The 18,884-nt window shown below is 45.7% G+C and overlaps 1 protein-coding gene across 4 annotated transcripts in view; it reads left to right on the plus strand.

Annotated features, from left to right (window-relative positions):
* Positions 1 to 6,526: 6,526 nt before the first annotated feature.
* The window catches only part of LAMP3 (lysosomal associated membrane protein 3), a 34,594-nt gene continuing 22,236 nt past the window's right edge, over positions 6,527 to 18,884 (plus strand). The window contains exons 1-3 of one of the 4 annotated variants that reach the window (XM_030576088.1): positions 6,527 to 6,847; positions 16,815 to 17,662; positions 18,695 to 18,814. In XM_030576088.1, coding sequence (XP_030431948.1) covers positions 6,802 to 6,847; positions 16,815 to 17,662; positions 18,695 to 18,814 — 1,014 coding nt within the window. In that variant the 5' untranslated portion in view covers positions 6,527 to 6,801. Of the gene's footprint in view, positions 6,848 to 16,814; positions 17,663 to 18,691; positions 18,815 to 18,884 lie in introns of all 4 variants that reach the window. The other 3 variants (XM_030576089.1, XM_030576087.1, XM_030576086.1) reach the window with 3 other exon arrangements.

Raw genomic sequence — 18,884 nt, forward strand, 5'->3', positions numbered from 1 at the left:
TCTGGGGCAAAATCAGTACTTGGTCCTGCTAGTTAAGGCAGGGGGCTGGACTTGATGACCTTTCAGGGTCCCTTCCAGTTCTATGAGATAGGCATATCTCCATATATTATATTATTATTTACCATGGGATAAAATAATACAATGATATAAAGATTTAACAATGGTTTAATTGCAGGGACACAAGTGTTTTTCTTTGTATCGTGGAGGTTTGGGGGATTTTGGTGGTGCAATTACCATAATATAGCAAATCATTGAAGCATGTGAATAGTCCCAGCGAAGATAAAATGAAGGCAGGTGCTTAATTATACCTTGCTGAATTGGAGTCCTAGAGAGCTTATTGGTTTAATGATGAGTTTGACTGCAGTACCAAACAGAATGGATTCTGGCTTAGGACACCAAGTTTCTCATCTAGCCTCCAAATACCTCACTCCTTTGATTTGTGCTGCTTTCTGTTTTGCTGATTTGTGTCGAGAGGAAACACAATTCAGTGGGCCAGAGCCTTCCCTCCTTTACTGAAGTCCGTGCTGTTGCACTGAGATAAAGATTTGGCCCATGTTGTCCTGGGGATAGATCTCATTTACACTAAATAACATTCAGGCTCAATATTGCCCTGAGGAACACACACCCAGCTCCTGCTGAAGTCCACTGAAGTCATATGAGCAACTTGAGGGCAAAGCTGAGTCCCTCCTCCAGTCCCCAATGCAATGAAATCTTCTCTGAGTGAAGTCATTTTCTTCCCCACAGAATAACTTCACTGCGACGTCCTTGTTATTGTCGGTAGTGTATGCACTGTCTGGTAACATTGCTTCTCTCTTACCCTCACCTTTCCCCAAACAGTGAGGTGAGAGAGTTTTTATTGCATGTTCATGTGGAGGGGGCTTATACGAAATTGCCAAACCTAAGATTTATTGTTGACTTGTGGAAAGGCCAAAAATTGCACTTTGGAATCTCTCTAGATGAAAGGGTAGGAATCAATATTGTTGTTGATAAAATATCTGACTCTCAGAAATGGGAGGCAGCGGGGTCTATCTTTTAGAGGACAGGAAATCAGGAATCCTTTAGGTTCTGTTCCTGCCTCTGCCTCTTGCAGTGTTAACTTGGGCCAAGTCATTTACCCCCTCAGTGCCTCTGTTTCCCCATCTGTAAAATGGGGTGATGACATTTTGTCATGTGCAGAAGATGTCAGCTTACACACTCTCCTCACTCAGACCTGCAACTGGGTGTCAGCAGGTGCACCTAAGGTGGGGGACCCCCGGTCCTGCACCCAGTCTGTGCCCTCTTGGGCGGTGAAGCATCACCAGATTTGATAGGTGTCTCCTGCCCCCCCCACATACCCCTTTACTTTCAAGGAGCACTAGCATAACATCCTGCCTGGGTCCTACTTGGGTGCCCTGGGGCTAGTGGGGGAACAGGTTCTTTTCTTTCAGTGCAACAAGGCAACAAACAGTTCCCCCCCCTTTTTTTATTAACAGTTTCTGCACATTTCTGACACTTTTTTGTTTCAACAAAGTTTGTCCTGGTTTGACCGAGGTCTGTAGGTCACGCTGATACCATGAATGTACCAAAGAGGGAGAGAATGGACAAATCATTCGCTACCATCTGGCTGTGTGAATTGGATACAGCACTCAGGTTTCAGTCATGTTTGGGGGCTGGTTATAACACAGCTGGTCACAGCTACAGCTTAGATGCTTGATGCTCTTGCTGCATAGCAAGTTTTGAGCAGTGTTTTAGCCGTGTCTGTGAACCTTGCTACCACATGGGAGCGCCCAAGGCAGTTGTATGGTCCCCTCCCATCCACTTTACAAGCTCAGACCATATTTTATCCATCTTGGCCATCACCGTGTTGTAGCTGGGTACCCTGAGAGGGCTGGGTTTTACATTGTTGTACCAACGTTAGCCTGAGTTCTGTATTGTTAGGGTTTTATGATAAAGTTCAAATGCTTTTGCTTTATGAGGAGTCAAAGTTTAAGCTGACGACAATTTGTTGAGTAGATGAGCCCGAAATCAGTCTCATAACACGTTTATGGAGAAGGTGGGGTAGCTGCCAGGATGTTTAAAAATGGTGGTTGCTAACAGGCTTCAACCAGTGCTTCATTTGTAATGCAAGAGGTGCCAGGGCTCAAGCCATTTTTTTTATATTCATAACTGATGCAGCAAGCCCAGAGGTCACGGGGCTATGAAGTGCCAAGCCCAGAGGTGCCAGGGCTCAGCCCTGGCAAGCCCTCGCACACGTTAAGCACTGGCTTCACCTCTCAAGGTCTCAGGCCCAGTCTATGCTATAAAAATAACCAGGCCTCAACCTCCACTAGTTTTATAGAGTAGAGACATGGGCCCACAATCTTGACACACAATAGTAAATGCTTGTTGCCCAACCATGTTCTAACGGTGGCTTTCATTGCCAGTGTGAATCGAGATTTGTGTGGTTGGTGTTCTGATTGCTTAGCCATTTTAATAGCTAGCCTTTGAGATTTCAACCAGGCTTGGGTGGCAGAAAGGTCAGGAGCTTCCTTTTTAAAAAAAAAAAAAAAGTGCTTCAGGTCTGATGTGCTGTTAGATGATCAGAAGTATTTAAAGCAGCCAAATTGTGTATTTCCACCAGCAGCTGGAGTGGAAAGTTGCTACTAAGATTTCTTCTGCCCAGCTGAGAATTGGTACGGTTTGTAATTCTTACATATTTTCCATGTTGATGATGATGTATTTATTTGTGATTGATGAGAGATAATCAGACAGAGAAAAAGCACAGAACTCTCTTGATAAATTGCCTGTCTCCCCTTCCCCCGGCACCCCAGTCAGGACAGAACGTATGACTTTATAACAACCACCACCAAGTGTGTGAATCTGGAATTTCTGTAAATAGGCCATTCTGAACTGTGTAAAACCACACTTTGGTCTTTATAAAAAGTATAAATACTGTAGTACAAAACACTCTGTGTAGTTGGTATTTCTGCATAATGTAAGGAGAAAATATGAGCTTGCCATTCATTTTACATGAGGGGGCTTAGTAAGGTTCCATCTACACAGCTGAAAAATTCATGCTTATGTTGAGTTTAGCCTGAGTTATGGCCATCACATATGAAACCATTTTTCCTTTACAGATCTCCCTTAATTGTGCCCTGAATCATGTTAAACCCTTAGAGAAGTCAAAGGCTTTACTTAGAGTTCAACAGCATGGTTAAGACTCCTGTAAGCTAAGACTGTAACCAGATCATGGAACAAACCCAATTTGTAGCTGGGTTCCCTGACCCATTTATAAACAGGCCCTAAGCAATGTATTTGCAGTGTGTCATTTGGACTTTAATTGGGTGTTTGCAAGCTATCTGCAGAGCCTGAGCCAACGGCATGGGGAACGCTGCAAAAGGACAGGGAGGTAAAAATGCATGAAGTGTCAGAATTTATTAAGCCAACTAAACCTGGAATATGTTTTCCCCCAAGATTGTATGAGCCAAAAATTTCTCATCTCACACTGGTTTTACGCTAGTGTAACTCCATTATGTGACATTTTGGGGCTTACCCAGGCCAGTAAAGGAGTCAGCTTGACTGACCCCCTATTGTTGTGCTTGTGAGTCATAACAGTAGCTATTGCTGAACTATTTGTGGGCATATGGCAAGAAATGATCTGGGAGTCCCTGAAAGATTTGATTCCTCCCTTGATTAAAAGGAACATCCACCCGGTTAACAATCTGCCTTTAGCAAGAGATGCTAGCCTCTCTCCCCAACTTCGTTGGAATTGTCCCTGGCCACCTTGCTCTGTTTACCCTTTTAATTAGAGAAGGTCTCTTCTGCTCTGAAGAAGGTTGAAAAGACTGAAGGCTGCAGTGACTGAAAGAAAAGAAGACACTGATTACCCAAGAGATTCCCTTGTCAGCCATCTCCCACTCACTCACTCACACCCCCATCACAAAACAAGGGATTCTCAGGGCATAAAAGAACTTAGAAGTTAAAGGGGTCCAGCCACAGGATCGAGCAGTGGGGAGGGAACCTCTGCACTCACCTTTGTGCTACAGCCCACCTTGGGCTGGATGGGTCCCCCCTTTCTAGGTGCCCTAAGCAGAGCTGTCACTATCTGTCCCAGTTGAGAGATGGCGACCCCTCTGGTCTGTCTGAATGAACTTTCTCAGGTCTCAGAGCTTTGCTGTCCTGTGGTAGAATCAAGCAGTTCTCTCATTTCTTTAGACTGGGCCCAGGATTGCCATATCGTGTTTATCTTCCTTGCTTACCCAGCCAGTATGACTGGGTTAGGTACCCATGGTTCTTCCCTTTGGGAGTTGCTGGCCAGTGGAGCATAAAGTGATCAGATGGCCATCTCAGACCAAGACCAAGACATTGTTTAATCTTAACAGTAGGAACAAAGTAAAACATAAGAGCAAAAGGATTTTAAAACAACGCCTTGTCTGTCTTACCAAGAGTCTAATGGCCCTCCTGATGGGGACCCAAGTAGGTCTAACTTCCCCCAGAACCCACACAACAGGCTGCGGGTTCTTAGTCTCAAAAACCCATGTCTCTGGCCTTAAGGGAGTTTGTGTCTCTTTTACACCTTCCTGAATCTTCTGATTTCTGCCCTTCAGAGGTACTGACTCTTTCCTGAGGAAGCCTGTCTGGCAATCCCAGCAGGGGCTCGCACGAGAGCAGCAAAACAACCGGCTCTGGCATCCTCCCTCAAGTGTTTGCTGTGCAGCATATGTCTGGATTCCCTTCCCCCTTCCTGGTGTGCTCCTGGGCAATCCTACTATTGAATTCACTCAAAATATACATACAGCAAAACCCAGACCAACATATGCGAGTCATGAATTATCACAGGCAACACCATATTCCTCACACTCTATTTTCTGGCTATTTTTCTCTTCTATTTCTCCCTCTGTTCAGCCATTTTCCTCCTTGTCCTTTTCCTTGCAGGTGTGAGGTTTAGGCGGCTGTTTTGTGGCTTCCCCTCCCTATTCCCCACTTCCCAGAAGGCTTTGCACTGCTCTGGGTAAGAAGGACGAGTTCAGTGATAGCCGTGTATGGAGCACGTTTACCCTTGTTCTCCAAAAATTGCCCTGGCTCCATATCTACACATGGGTGGGATTCACAGTGTTAGACTGATAAAACCTGTGCACTTTGGGGCCCTGTCTACCTCTGAGACTTTCACCCTGTGCTCCAACCTGACAGTTGAGCTCAGCTGAGGCACCTCTGCCATCAGACCCTACACATGGATGTTGCAGGTGTGGAGACAGACTTTCCAGTGAAGGTCCCTCTGATCTAGGACTTGCCTCCATTTTGATTCCACAGAGCCTCAGAGTCGAGGTAGAGCTCATCTCTCTCCTCAGAGGATTATCTGAGGTGCAGCGTGAGGTGAGGGAGTCAGCTGTAAAAAACAAACTGAGCTTTAATTTTGTGGTGAGTTTTCCCGGGTTGGTATTTGCCAGCAAGTGATGTGACGCTACGTTGTTTGAAATTTTTGATCATGTGCCCAGAGACTACATGGTGGGTTGTTTATAAATCTGAATGCAAATAATTAAAAATAAGGTGCATAAGGGAGAGAGAGCAAAAGCAGCCTGTTTAAAAATCAAACCAATCAAGAAATGCTAACCTCCTTCAGTGACTGTGCTCTCTGAAATACAGCCCATTGTCCACTAGAGAGTAGCAGCTCTCTTGTTAACCATAAAGTAGGCGTTGGAAATACACTAGCTTAGTTTTAAAGCCCTTCATGGCAAAGATTGATATGGAAAGCACAGTCCAGATACTATTCCAGAGGCCCTGAACAGAACTGAGGGTGGAGTTCGTGTTGCTAGAGTGCAGTAGCGGTTTATAAGTACATCGACGGTGAAATCATCCTATCATCTTATGCAAATGTGGATGGTTAAATTCTCCTATTGTATAGGAAAGACCTGATTCTCCGTATGAGAATCAGAGTTATGCTGGTATAAATCAGAAGTAGCCATGGAGTTACACCAGCGTAACTCAGAGGCGAACCAGGCCCTGAATCCTGCAGCTACTAATTTGGCAGGAGCATTTCTTGGTGCAGTGTAATTTATGATGAGCACTTCATTAAAGCGTGTGCGATGAATGAGGTAGTGTTGTCAACTGCTTAGAGCAAAGGACTAGAAGAAGCCAAAGATTCCCGGGTTCTAGTCCCATCTAAGCCATTGATTAGATGGGACTGTCAGCATTGTTCCCTCCACTCAGGCCATTCCCTTCCTTCTGGCTTCTCAGCTAGCCAGCCCTTAGGCTTTGCTCTCCCCCGCCACACTCATTCTCGCTGGGCTCTGTCTGGGTGGAGGTGGATGGACCTGGCTTCTTGCACCTGCCCTGCTCAGTGCACTGTAAATGTGCAAACCTCTACCTCTCCTAGCCCTAAATTTAAATAAGGAATTTACACCCCCAATTTTTTTTAAGCACATGGGGGCAAAGTAACTTTCTCTCGCTGGTCCCCGTTTAATGCTCAGTATTTTCAATCATTAAAACTGCAGCCTTCCAAGACAGGCATCAGACAGCCATAACTAGAAGCTAGAAACCTAGGGACAACATTAAGCCACTCTGTATAAACTCTTGCTACCCACTTGATGGTCTGCCGGGAGGGAATGAAACACCTTGCTTAGAACACCAGTCCTTATTCTTGTTTTCACTTGCCAGCCATCATCAACCTTTTCCTCTGTGGTGGCTTAACACTAACTCCCCCCTGCTCCACCCTAGTCTCTCTGTTCATGTGACTTGGTGGTATCTGCCTTTGGGCAGGCATTTGTTCCTTACCTTTCAGCTCTGCAAAGAGGAAGAGCAGCACCTTACTTCACAACTGCAGCTAGTCTCGATCCTGCCTCCGCCATGGGCAGGCGTGCTCTGGAGGTGGTCCTGCTAAACGTCGCCTGTGGTGAGTTATAGCCTTCTTAGTGCTTTATAGCATCAAATGCTACCTCTGGTCATTGCAAGTTTTGTGTTTCTTTGCATTAAAAAAATTACTTTTAATAACAGATTAGCACCTGGAGAACAAATTTGCTCCTATAAATAGCAATGCAGTTAATATGTTCCCATTGCTCAGAAATGTGCTAGTAAATATGATTATAACTTAAGCCCTGTTCTGAGTTTTTGCTTTAGATATTTTTCCTTGCATTCTGTGTTGAAAGTAACCCTGAGCTTATGGTAGGTAAGGTAAATGCATGAATAAGAAGCAGGCAGTTTGAGTAAAAGAGATCCCCATGCATATCTACAGAGCTCACAGAAAATATTAAGAGTTAGACAAAGACCTTGCTGGGCACCTAAACTGGCTAATGTACAGTTAATGGAGAGACATTCATCTATATGGTACCAGGACAGGAGCGAGGGGAAGACCAGTTACAAGGGATTAATCTAAACAAAAGTGTAAATAAAAGTCAATCTCCATTGACATTCATGACATCAGCATCACTCCATTGAAGAGTGGAGCTACACTGATTTACACCAGCTGAGGGTCTAGCCCAAAATATTAAGACATCTCTGAATACTCGCATTAACTAGAAAATATCAGTTGAAAGAGATGAAACTATCTAGCCTTTGAATAATGGCTGGGTGGCTCTGCCGTGTCATTCTGCACTGATTATTAGCACCTAATGTGCAGGAAGCTTATAAGAATAGTGTCAAAAATCTTTCCCTGAGCAGCATTGACCACAGCAATATGCTGAGCAGGAGAAACGGCAGATCGATTGTACGAACAGCAACGTCAGGGATAAACCTGAGCAAATTCTGCTTTCTGGTCTCCTGGGTATCTCAGGAGTAGCTCCGCTGGCGCTCACAAGAGTTGCTCTGAATGTACATCGTTGTAAAGGAGAGTGGAATGAGACTGGGGAAATGAACTGAGCAGATAATGTTGTGCTGCCTTTAATCAGAGGGAAGCTGCTCCCTAGGATTTTTTCCTAGTTCAGAGTTTCCCTTTTAGAAATTCTGTATGAGTTTTTGAAAAGTCTGCAGAGTAAAACATGTGTGCGTGGTTGGGGGAAGGGAAGCCTGGAGTCAAAGGCTGGGGGCCTGATCCAGTGTTTGGGGGCCTGAAAAGCTCCCATGGGATCTGGCCCTTTATACAACTACTAAATTAGGTGGAGTCCCACTTCCAGGGCTGGCTCCAGGGTTTTTGCCCCCCACCCAGCAGCAAAAACAACAATAAAATGAAATAAAAATAAAAATAAAAAATGCTGCGATTGCAATCAGCTCTACCACCACTGCTTCAGTCTTCGGTGGCAATTCAGCAGCTGGTCCTTCACTCCCTCTCGGACTTGCCACCCCTCTCCGTTGGCCGCCCCAAGCACCTGCTTGCTGGGCTGGTGCCTGGAGCTGGCCCTGCCCACTTCCTGAAGGCTTTGATCCAAAGCCAGCTGGAACCAATGGGAATAGTTCCATTGACTGCAATAAATGCTGGATCAGGCCTTCTTTTTGTCCCTATTACCAAGTCCATCAATTAAAAGCAGCCATGTATTGGGTTCAGCATCAAAAGGGAAAACCCTGAGTCAGGAGCAGTGCCAGGGTTTTTGGCACCCTAGGTGCAGGGCAGGCTCACCGGTCCCGCGGCTCCAGTGAACCTCCCGCAGGCATTCCTGCGGACAGTCCGCTGGTCCCACGGCTCCGGTGGACCTGCCACAGGCATTCCTGTGGATGCTTCACCGGAGCCGTGGGACCAGCGGACCCTCCGCAGGCATGCCTGTGGGAAGTCCACCGGAGCAGTCTGCCGCCCTCCCAAATCCTGGTGCCCTAGGAGACCGCCTAGGTCGCCTAAATGGAAGCGCCAGCCCTGCCCTGAGTGGCCCCTGAGCAGTTAGTGTCTCTGAGCGTAAAGCTGGACAAAGAGATTTGGATGAGAGAAAAATATATTGGCAGATTTCTTTATTGCCTCACCCTATAGCTGTTATTAATCCAGTTTACTATGGTAGTGCCTAAGGGTAAAGCAAGATCAGGGCCTCATCATGCTAGGCACTATATAAACAGAGTAGCAAACAGTCCCTGCTCCAAAGATCTTACAATCAAAATAGACCAGCCAGACACAGGGTGGGGGAAGGAGTAGAACACACAAGCTGAGAGAAGAATGCGATGGCAGGAAACATGTTAGTTCCACACTTTTGGGGGGGTGAGGTGGGGATAGTTTACTTAGGAGGAGATATCTTAAAGTAAGGGAAAGGAAGGGGAATGAGGGGGAACAGGTAGGGGGGAGAAGAGAGTAGAAGGGCTCAGATCACTCTAAAAACCATGGGATATTGTCTTACTTACAGGAACAAAGGTTGAGATTTTCAGAGCCACTTAAGGGCTTCAGATGCACAATCTCCACTGACATTCATGAAAATTGGGTGTTGTCTAAATTCCTTTGATGGCAGTGACAATCGCAGCCTGAATCAGTGGCCATCTTCTCTGCCATCAATGCGTGAAAATGGAGATTTCAAACCAGGATTAGTAAAAGGGAACTTTGAAAACTGCCCCATTCCTTCGATTTCAGAACTCTTGAGCTCTATTAAAGATAAAAGAGCTGCAGTGGGGGGGGGGGGGAAATGCAGTTCAGGGTCTGCAACATTCACAAAATGACTCCTACATCAGCCAAGACGGAAAGAGGCTTTAAAAAAGTTAAAAGTTCTCAAAAAATGAACTGCTGGGGTGCTGAGAGTCTGTATAAACTCCCTGCTGCTCCTTTCCAGCTTTGAGTCATTCGGACACAAAAATGAGATGGGGGCTGTGACAGACTGACAATATCCTGAATAAGTCTTATAGAAATAAGATAATTCAATATGCAGCAGTTTAAGTTACACCTGATTGAATTAGGGTTATTACCTTTGGGGTACATTGTATTAAAAATGCAGCTGTGTCTGTGTCATTATATGCAACTCCTGTAGTGAAAGGGGGAGGGTAATGTATTTCCTCCATTATCAGCCCATTGAAGCCACAACCCTGCCCCCCCCCCCGCCCCTTGAAGAAAGGGTAATTCGAACTGGATTCTTCAGGGACCAACAGACAAGGAGTTTTAGATGTACACAGGCTGATTTTATTCAGGCTCAGGGCCTTCTTCCTGATCCAGCCAACACACAGGACCCCTGGTTCATGGAGGCCCCAATCCTTAGAGAAGGGTTGGAAGGATTGGGGCTACCGAGGCCCATAAGATGGGTGCTTGTTCTAAGCTGGAGCTGTGCATAGGTGCTGACTCCATGGGTGTCCGGGGCTGGAGCACCCACAGGGAAAATTTAGTGGGTGCTCTGCACCCACTTGGAGCCAAGCTCCCCCAGCAAGCAATGGGACATGTTCTCTGGGATGAAGCTTGCTCGTCCAAGTCTTTTCAGAAGATGGAGCAAGCCACCTGAATGATGTTAGAGTGGCAACACTGACTCAGAGGCACAACCCACTCCCCCACCTCACTGTGGACTGGCTATGGACGTTAGTCTGGCAGAGAGATCTGGGGGTTTGCTAGTGACCAGGACAGGCCATGTGGAGACTCATCAAGTGATGGCTTCGTTTTTGCTTTTCTAGCCTAATTAGAGGAGCTGGTTGAAATTTTTCAAAGGAAACATTTTTCCATCAAAAATGACATTTTAATGAAAAATATGTTTTGAAAATGTTTCCTTTTTGGTGAAAAATTTCCTGCCTCTTAATTTTTCCCTCTGAATTTTAAATTGAAAACATTATCAAAATGGATATTGAAATTGTTCTGTGTACCAAAATCTGAGCAGTACTGAACTCTTGTCGTGTCTTCTCTATCTAAATTAATTTAAATTTAAGGCTGTTTCACAGCCTTCAAGAAAACAAGTTAACTTACATCTTCCTCTTTTCTATTTTTGTTGGGCTAATGCATCAAACCACAACTCTGGGTAGTGTGACAATGCTCCGACCTTGTCTCAGTGGGTCCCACACTCCCAGGCAGATTACGCTAGCCTTAGAGGCTCACGGTGACCCTCCACGTAGCCCTTCTCTCTCTGGGGCAGGGATCTCAAACTCAAATCACCACGCACGCCACATGAGGAGTAGTACATTGGCCCGAGGGCCGCATCACTGACCACCTTTTCATATAAAGATACAAAAGCCTCCTGCTCTGCCTCCACCCCCACTCCATCCCTTCCATGAGGCCCCACCCCTGCCCCTTACCTGCCCCCATTCCAACCCCTTCCCCAAAGTCCACACCCCAACTCTGCCACCTCCCTGCCCCTATTCCAACCCCTTCCTCACATCCCCGCCCCTACCCCACCTCTTGTCCGCCTCTTCCCCTGAGCGTGCAGCTCCCCGCTGCTCCCCCCTCCCTCCTGGAAAGTGCTAAGTGCAGCAAAACAGCTGTTTGGCATCAGGAATCACCTGGAGGTAGGCAGAGGAGCAGGGACACAGCTTTCTGAGGGGGGCAGGGGAGATGGTGGGGGAGGGTAGCTTCCCAGCCACAAGAAATAACACAGGGGACGGGCAGAGACCTTGGCAGGCTACAGCAAATAACTCCACATGTTTGAGACCCCTGCTCTAGAGGCAAGGGACACAGCCTACTGACCCATTTTCATCATAAACCAGTAAGGGTGGTGGAAAAAAGCAACCCTCCCTCGCACAGTCTCAGTTGTCTCACTATTTCTGTGATTAATTGGGTAGATGTGGGGGAGTGCAGGCCCACCCTCTATTCCAGGCTGCAGCCCAAGGACCTGATAGTAGCAGCTATTGGTAGCTGACTTTTTGAAACAGGACAAGGACAAGGACAATTCCCTAGGCCACTTCCCCACAGCAGCTCCTGCTTCTTCAACATCTACTTCACCCTTACCTCAGGGCATCCTTCCTTGTTCCTGATGGGGTTTGTCCTGCCCAGTTTCTCCAGCAGCACAACTTCCTCCTACAGCTCTTGACATGCACCTTTAACTGACTAACTGGGAGGCTTTTAACTACTTCCAGCCAGCCCTTGATTGGCTTCAAGTGTCCCAATCAACCTCGTTATCTCCACTGCTTTCTAGAAGGATCTTAATTGCCCCAGGTGTCTTGGTTAACCTGGAGCAACTGCCATTTGGTTACCCTGGTAACAGGGATTTGTTTAGCCTGGGGCTAAGATACCTGTTTCTCACTACTTTTGTATAGTCATCTGGCCTTTCCCCCTCACAGTAGATAGAACAAAGCAACTGCATTTGCTCTCTATGGGCCCTGGTGAATATGACCATAAGCAAGGGAATAATACAACTTCTGCCAGAGCAACTAAACTAAAGTCCAGGAGAGTCTGAACTGGGAAGATAAGTTCAAATATGATATAAAAGCATGTTGGCATAATTAGATCTCTACTGATAACAAATATTTATTTTCTGAGATGTCAGTCATGCTAACTAGATGTGACCTTTCTATTGCATTCAATTGTATTTTCAGGTTATAGTAATAGCTAGAGCTAACATGAAATATAGTCCTTTCAACACTGAAATGAAAACAGGTCAAGATTAGAGGCAAGGCTGATCTGGGGCATGTAATTCACAACCCTCCATTCTGTGAACAATTTTTATGAGGGGTAGCGGTGGGGTCAGAATCAGACCCATATATCTGGATCCACTCCAATGGTTTTGGTTCAAGACTGGATCCAAAATCAAAAAGGTCTTATTTTCTGGATCCAATTTGGATATGACTTATGACGGTGGACATTTTGCAAGATCAGATGTTCTGCCATTTTGGACAAACAAACAAAAGAACAGTTTATGAGATTCCAGCACCAATTAATCTGAACCTCCCTCTAGGCCTGATTTAACCTAGAATCTGAATCTCAAATCCCAGCCTCTGTATAATTTGGGTGCAGATTCTTATATAGCCCCCCTCCAGATGGACTAAGTTAAAATAAACTTTTCAGCTAACTTCGTGAAGATCTTCTCTCATAGACCACATGCTTTGCCTGGAACATGAATCATTTTGGATCTAAGGGTACCTGTTCACCCATTAATGGGGAAGCGATATCTGTTCTGCTATTTCAGCTAAACAAGAAGGGAAACCACTTTACCTACTTCCTGGATTTGTTGCACTTCAAAGAATATATAATTGGGTAGGACACTTATGACTTCTCTTAACGTGGCTGTGTTTTTACAGTGCCTGTCCCCTTCCCCCACCCCTACACTCACACAGAGTTATACTAACAACCCTTTTATACTTCAGAATGTTCTTTTTTAAATTGCTTGTGTAGATTTAGGAGCTGAAGAGCTTTTTTTGTGTATGCCTGGAGTGGGTGTGCAAGTGGTGAGATTGTAGCCACCTCATAGGTTCTGCAAGAGGCACAATATAAACTTTCTGTAAACATTGCAAAGTCTGAAATCTCATCCCCTTGAATCTTTTTAGATATTTACCGAAAAGCAACATAACATTAGACTTTGAAGATTGTTTCTCTTTAAGGAGAGCTACTTTAGAGGCCTGATCCTTCCTTGGGACTATCCCTTTGGGAACGCCCAGCGCACCACTTCCCTTTTTGAGCGTAGGCTGTCCAGTGTAGACACATGCTTTGCACTCATTCCTTGGGACTTTGTCTCTCACAGCCATTTCACTTACGCAATGGAGTTGTGCTGATCCTGCCCAGCCCGAGTCTGTTAAGCAGTTTAAAAAAAATCGGGGGGGGGGGGGAGGATGGCGAGGGGTTGGGAATAGAGAGGCAGTCTGCCAGGGAAAGCTTCTGTAGTCTGTCTGCTGGACCCCAATGCTGGCTGCTACATGGCTGACCATTAAAGTGTCTCATCTGATCCTGCCATACTCCTCCTAAAGTAAGCCCTGATCAGAAGTGGAGTGCTACACTGATGAAATTAACCTTTTCTGTGGTCTTTGGCCAGCTTAATCAAAAGGATACTTACCACCACATCCTGCCCCATCTAGGGATAATAAAATCCTTCTTCCCAGTGTACACTGTAGGATGCCTATGATATGGTGAGACAATGGTGAGCGTGAGGTAATAGCTTTTATTGCACCAACTTCTGGTGGTGAGAGAGACAAGCTTTCAAGCTACAGAGAGCTCTTCTTCCGGTTCAGGTCTGGGAAACTAAAGCCATGTCTACACTACCACTCATAGGCACTGATTTCTGCTCCCGCCGGTGTGTACTCTACCCCTCTCTGCCCCCAGCCCCACCCTGACTCCACCCCTACCACTCCTGCCCTGCCCCGAATCCAAACTCTTCCTGAAAGTCCCTGCCCTAACTCTGCCCCTATTCTGACTCCTTCCCCAAATCCCGGCCCAGGCCACACCTCCTCCCCCGAGCACACCAAGTTCCCGCACCTCCCCCACCTACCGGAGCGGTCAAACAGCTGTTGGGTGGCGGCCGGGCAGGAAGCACTTTAAGGTCGGCGGAGGAGGGGAGGTGCAGAACACTCGGTGGGGGATGTGGGGGGGTGGGAGCTTGGCTGCCAGTGGGTTCTAACTAACTAATTAACTAAACTAACAAGTTGGAGCCTATGCTACCACTTATGTCGGCAAAATGTCTCTCTCTCCAGGGGGTGACTATTCCACCCCCGAGTGACATAAATTATGCCAGTATAAGTGGAAGAGGGCACAACACTATGTCGGCAGGATCCCTTGTCCCACTGACAGAGCTACTGCCGCTCATGGAGGTGGCTTTATTATGTCAACAGGAGAACTCTCTCCTGTCAGCATAGAGCGGCTACACAAGTGATCTTACAGCAGTGCAGCTGCAGCGGTACAGCTGAGCCGCTGTACGCTCTCTAGAGTATACGTGGTCTAACTCAAAGTGTCACTGCTAAATACAAGGTCTAGCATAAGGAGTTATGCTACTTACAGCACTGCTAACTATAGCTTGGTTAGCATAAGGAGGTAACACACATTTCAAGGGACCATTCAAGGTGGCCCATTAACACTCCTCCAGTCGTAGGGAGGAAAATAAGGAACGGCCTGGAGAAATCAGCTGGGAGAGTACTGTAAGTGGGTTACAGATTGTTGTACTAAGTCAATCCAGTGTCTCTATTCAGTCCATGATTCTTAGTGTCTAGCGGAGTGATGAATTTATGCTCCCAAGCTAGTCATTTGAAAGTGTCGTGCAGGTTTCCTTTGAGGATGAGGACTGATAGGTCAGCTATAGAGTGATCACTTTGTGAAAAGTGTTCACCCACCAGTGATAGAGTGTTTTTGTCTTGTGTCATTTTCCTGCCTGAGTTCATCTGAGCATGTAGTGATTGTCTGGTTTCACCCACAAAGTTGTTATTGGGACATTGAGTGCACTGGATGAGGTACACTGCATGTTGTGCTAGGTACGTATAATATCCATGGATCTTGAAAGGTGTGCTGTGGGTGGGTGTTGATCACTGTAGCAGTGGAGATACAGCTGCAGGTTTTGCATCTGGTGTTCTGGCAGGGTCTGGTGCCACTTTGAGTTGATGGGTCCTTTTCTGTGGGGAGCTTACTTCTGAGGATGAGCTTGGAGAGGTTGGGGGGTTGTTTGGAGGCCAGAAAAGGAGGTTCAGGAAGGATTTTTTTCAGGATGGGTCCCCATCGATGTGGGTTGTAGTTGTTTGATTATACCCCATATGGATCCTAGTGTGGGGTGGTAGGTGACAACTAGGGGGCTGTGCAGTCAGAGGGAAGGTTATTTCTGTGTTGAAGCTAGACAAGAGGTAGCTGCCTGGGGCACTAGCCTCAGTGGCCTCCCCATTCACCTTCCAGACAGAGGCAGCTTGTAGAGGGAGGACCATGGAAGTCCTGCACCCTCGGGATCCTTCCCCCAGAGCAGCCAGCAACAGCAACAACCAAGCGCACCTGTGATAAATAAAGTTTGTTTTCTTTCTCAGCTCTTCCCCCAAGGGGGGTGAAAAGGCTTGAGGGTACCCCACAAGGAGGAATTCCCAAGTGCTCCTTCCTGGGTTCAAAGGGGTTTTGTTGCATTTGGGTGGTGGCAGCATTTACCAAGCCAAGGTCAGAGAGAAGCTGTAACCTTGGGAGTTTAATACAAGCCCAGAATGGCCAGTTTTAATTTTTAAAATCCTTGCGAGTCCCCACTTCCTGCACTCGAGGTGCCAGAGTGGGGATTCAGCCTTGATATGGTGGCAGAAGTGGGATTATACAGTTAATTGGCTGGCTGGTTGTCCATCAAAGGGAGCTGGCACCATGAGTGCAGGACCTGAGGACTCGCAAGGATTTTAAAAATTAATACTGGCTACTCCAGGCTTGTATTAAATTCCCAATGTTACAGCTTCTCTCTGACCTTGGCTTGGTGGCAGCGGTGGAGATACACCACCACTTTATTTATCACAGCACCAACTAAATCTGGGCCTTCCAGTCACCACTACCTTCCCACTGGTGCAATGGAGCAAATGCACCTTCCCTCACCCTCTCCACGCTAACAGGGCTACACAAATATCCGCAGCTTTAAAAATGTTATGAGATGATTGAGCACCATGAAAATCGGTACCTTCTACAGATTCCTGCCTTCTTCCTTGATAAAAAGACTTGACTTACCTGAAAAATACCTTTATTATTTTCTTTTTTCCCCATGTGTTACTGATTCAGCTAAACTCATTGCCTTCCTAATAGAAAAAGGCTCCAATGAGGATCAAAATCCCAGATCTTCAGCACCAAGCAGACCCGTGGTGCTGAAAGTATGTCCTGTGACTATTTTAATGGTGTTTCTTTGCTCCCCATTGCGCCACACTTCAAATGAAACGTCCCAATGTGCCAAGCTGCATAACTCTCCAGTTAGCAACAATATAACAGACTCGAGTATTGTTATAAAAAGTTTCTTTAACAGGCGTTGTTCTACAGAATGTCAGCTCTGTTTCTTGCATTATAAATGGAGTGACAGGAGGAATCAAAATATACCAGACTCTTTATTACAAAACCAGAGGGATACTGTAAATATCAACAGGTTATAAGCAATGAAGGTTACTGGTCTAATGACCTGTTTACTCCTTTGCAGCATTTTTATCCTGCCATGCCGATGCGGGGAATTATGAGATAGAGCTCAAATCAACCCCACAATCTACTTCGTTCCTACAGAGAACTACTTCTGTTCAGTCAGTTTCCCCATATCAGATAACTTCTTCCAGCCATGCAGTCACCACGCTTTTCTCCAGCAGAACAAGTAATATTATAACCACCTCATTAAGCCAAAGAACATCTGTGCTCCCTGCCACTCAAACAACAAACCGTCTTCCGGTAACAACAGCATTGGCCCCTAACATGACAACGCAAGCAAGAGAAAACAGCACCCAGCTGACTAGCAAGACGACCCATCTAATATTAACAACTACAGTAGCAGGTAAAAAAACAACTGCAAAGCCCCCACTGCCGACCAATGAAACTACAACCCATGTAAGAGTAACAACTACAGCACAAACATCTAACAAGACAACCATCCAGAGAACCGAGAAAACCACACTGCCAACCAACCAAACAACCCATTCAAGGGTAGCAACTACAGCTGCAGCTAAGAAGACAACTGCAAAGCCTACATCACCAACCAATCAAACTACAACCCTTGCAGTAACAACTACAGCAACAACCAAGAAGACAGCCGTAAAGACCATCGCACAGACAACTAAACAAACAACACATACAGCAGCAAAAACTACAGCCAGAACCAACATGACAACCATTCCTCCAAGGAATCAAACAACCAGACCTGCTACGACAGCCACCGTGGGGCCCACCCTCGCACCTGATCCATCATCACCCACTACTGGAGCCTACAATGTTTCCAATGGAAGTGTGATCTGCATTAAAGCATCAATGGGATTGGAGCTGATTGTTCAAAACTCTAAGACGGTGAGATGCAATATTCATTAGCATTAAAGAGATACATGATCTGATGCTTGTACCAATCTTTCTTCATTAATTTGAGTTTATCCTGCCTCCTTCAAAGCAATTCCCATCAATTACCACATTTCGCAAACTTAGACATCAGTGTAAGAAGTGTACCTTTTCCCCAGAACTGTTAAGTGAGTTACAATCTGAGTTGCTTTAAAAAGATGCTTAAACTGGAGAGTCATAGGAGGGTTGGGAAATTATAAATCAGTTTTTCAAAGATGGAAGTCTTTGATTTGGGCTCTTTGATATTTTAGAATCATAGGAACTGCCAGGAGGATCAGACCAATGTTCCAGGCAGCAGCTATACGCCTCAGAAGAACATGCAAGAAACCCCATTCTAGTTGGTTACAGAATAACCTGCCATAGGGAAAAGGTTGTCCTAACTTCCATTACTTAGAGGCTAGGATTATACCATGAAGTATTGGAATTTATATCCTTTCCAAAGCAAATGGTTTCTTGTTTTGTGTTTTTAATCCTAACAATAGTAAATCTAGATATTTTCATTTTGATTCTAAATGTTGTTTAAATGTGATGACTGCTAAGTGCTGATGAAAGTATCTGATACTCACTATGGTCCAGAGCTAAGCATAGCGCCTCACGCCACTAAAGGACCTTGTTTCTAACCTGCAGACCTGGTCTGCTCTGGGGTTTCTCCTCACCAGATTGTGATGCATTGTTTTATTATGTGAGAAAGGCCCACAGAGGGTTAGATTGAAGTGTTCTCAGCCTTGAAGGGCCCAAGTCAAACTAAAGTCCAGGTCTGCAGAAATGATAGAGACAAACAGTGCAATCTGCAGTGCTAAGTCCCTGGAAGCACAAAATCAGACTGGGTCATGCAGCCTACAGTCTCTTGCATGTAGTCAGCCACAAAGCTATTGATCCAGACCCATCAATTCAATTTCAGAAAGCTCTTAAGTGTCTGAGGGTTTCTTTTTTTGTTTTGTCTCTAACTGAGCTACACAGGAAATTTTTTTTTTGTCTCCACAGCAGAAGAAGGGATACTTCAATATTCATCCCAGTATCACACAAATATCTGGAAGCTGTGGAAATCTGCAATCAGATCTGAACTTAACTTTTAACGGTGGCTTTATAAGCTTTACCTTTGCAAAAGTAATTGTTGCGCACTTATTTTTTACAGCAAGGCAGACGTCTGAGCTGGGGAATAGGGATTCATTTCCTG

Source organism: Gopherus evgoodei, chromosome 9 (assembly GCF_007399415.2).
Source record: "Gopherus evgoodei ecotype Sinaloan lineage chromosome 9, rGopEvg1_v1.p, whole genome shotgun sequence".
In the NCBI taxonomy this organism is placed as follows: Eukaryota; Metazoa; Chordata; order Testudines; family Testudinidae; genus Gopherus; species Gopherus evgoodei.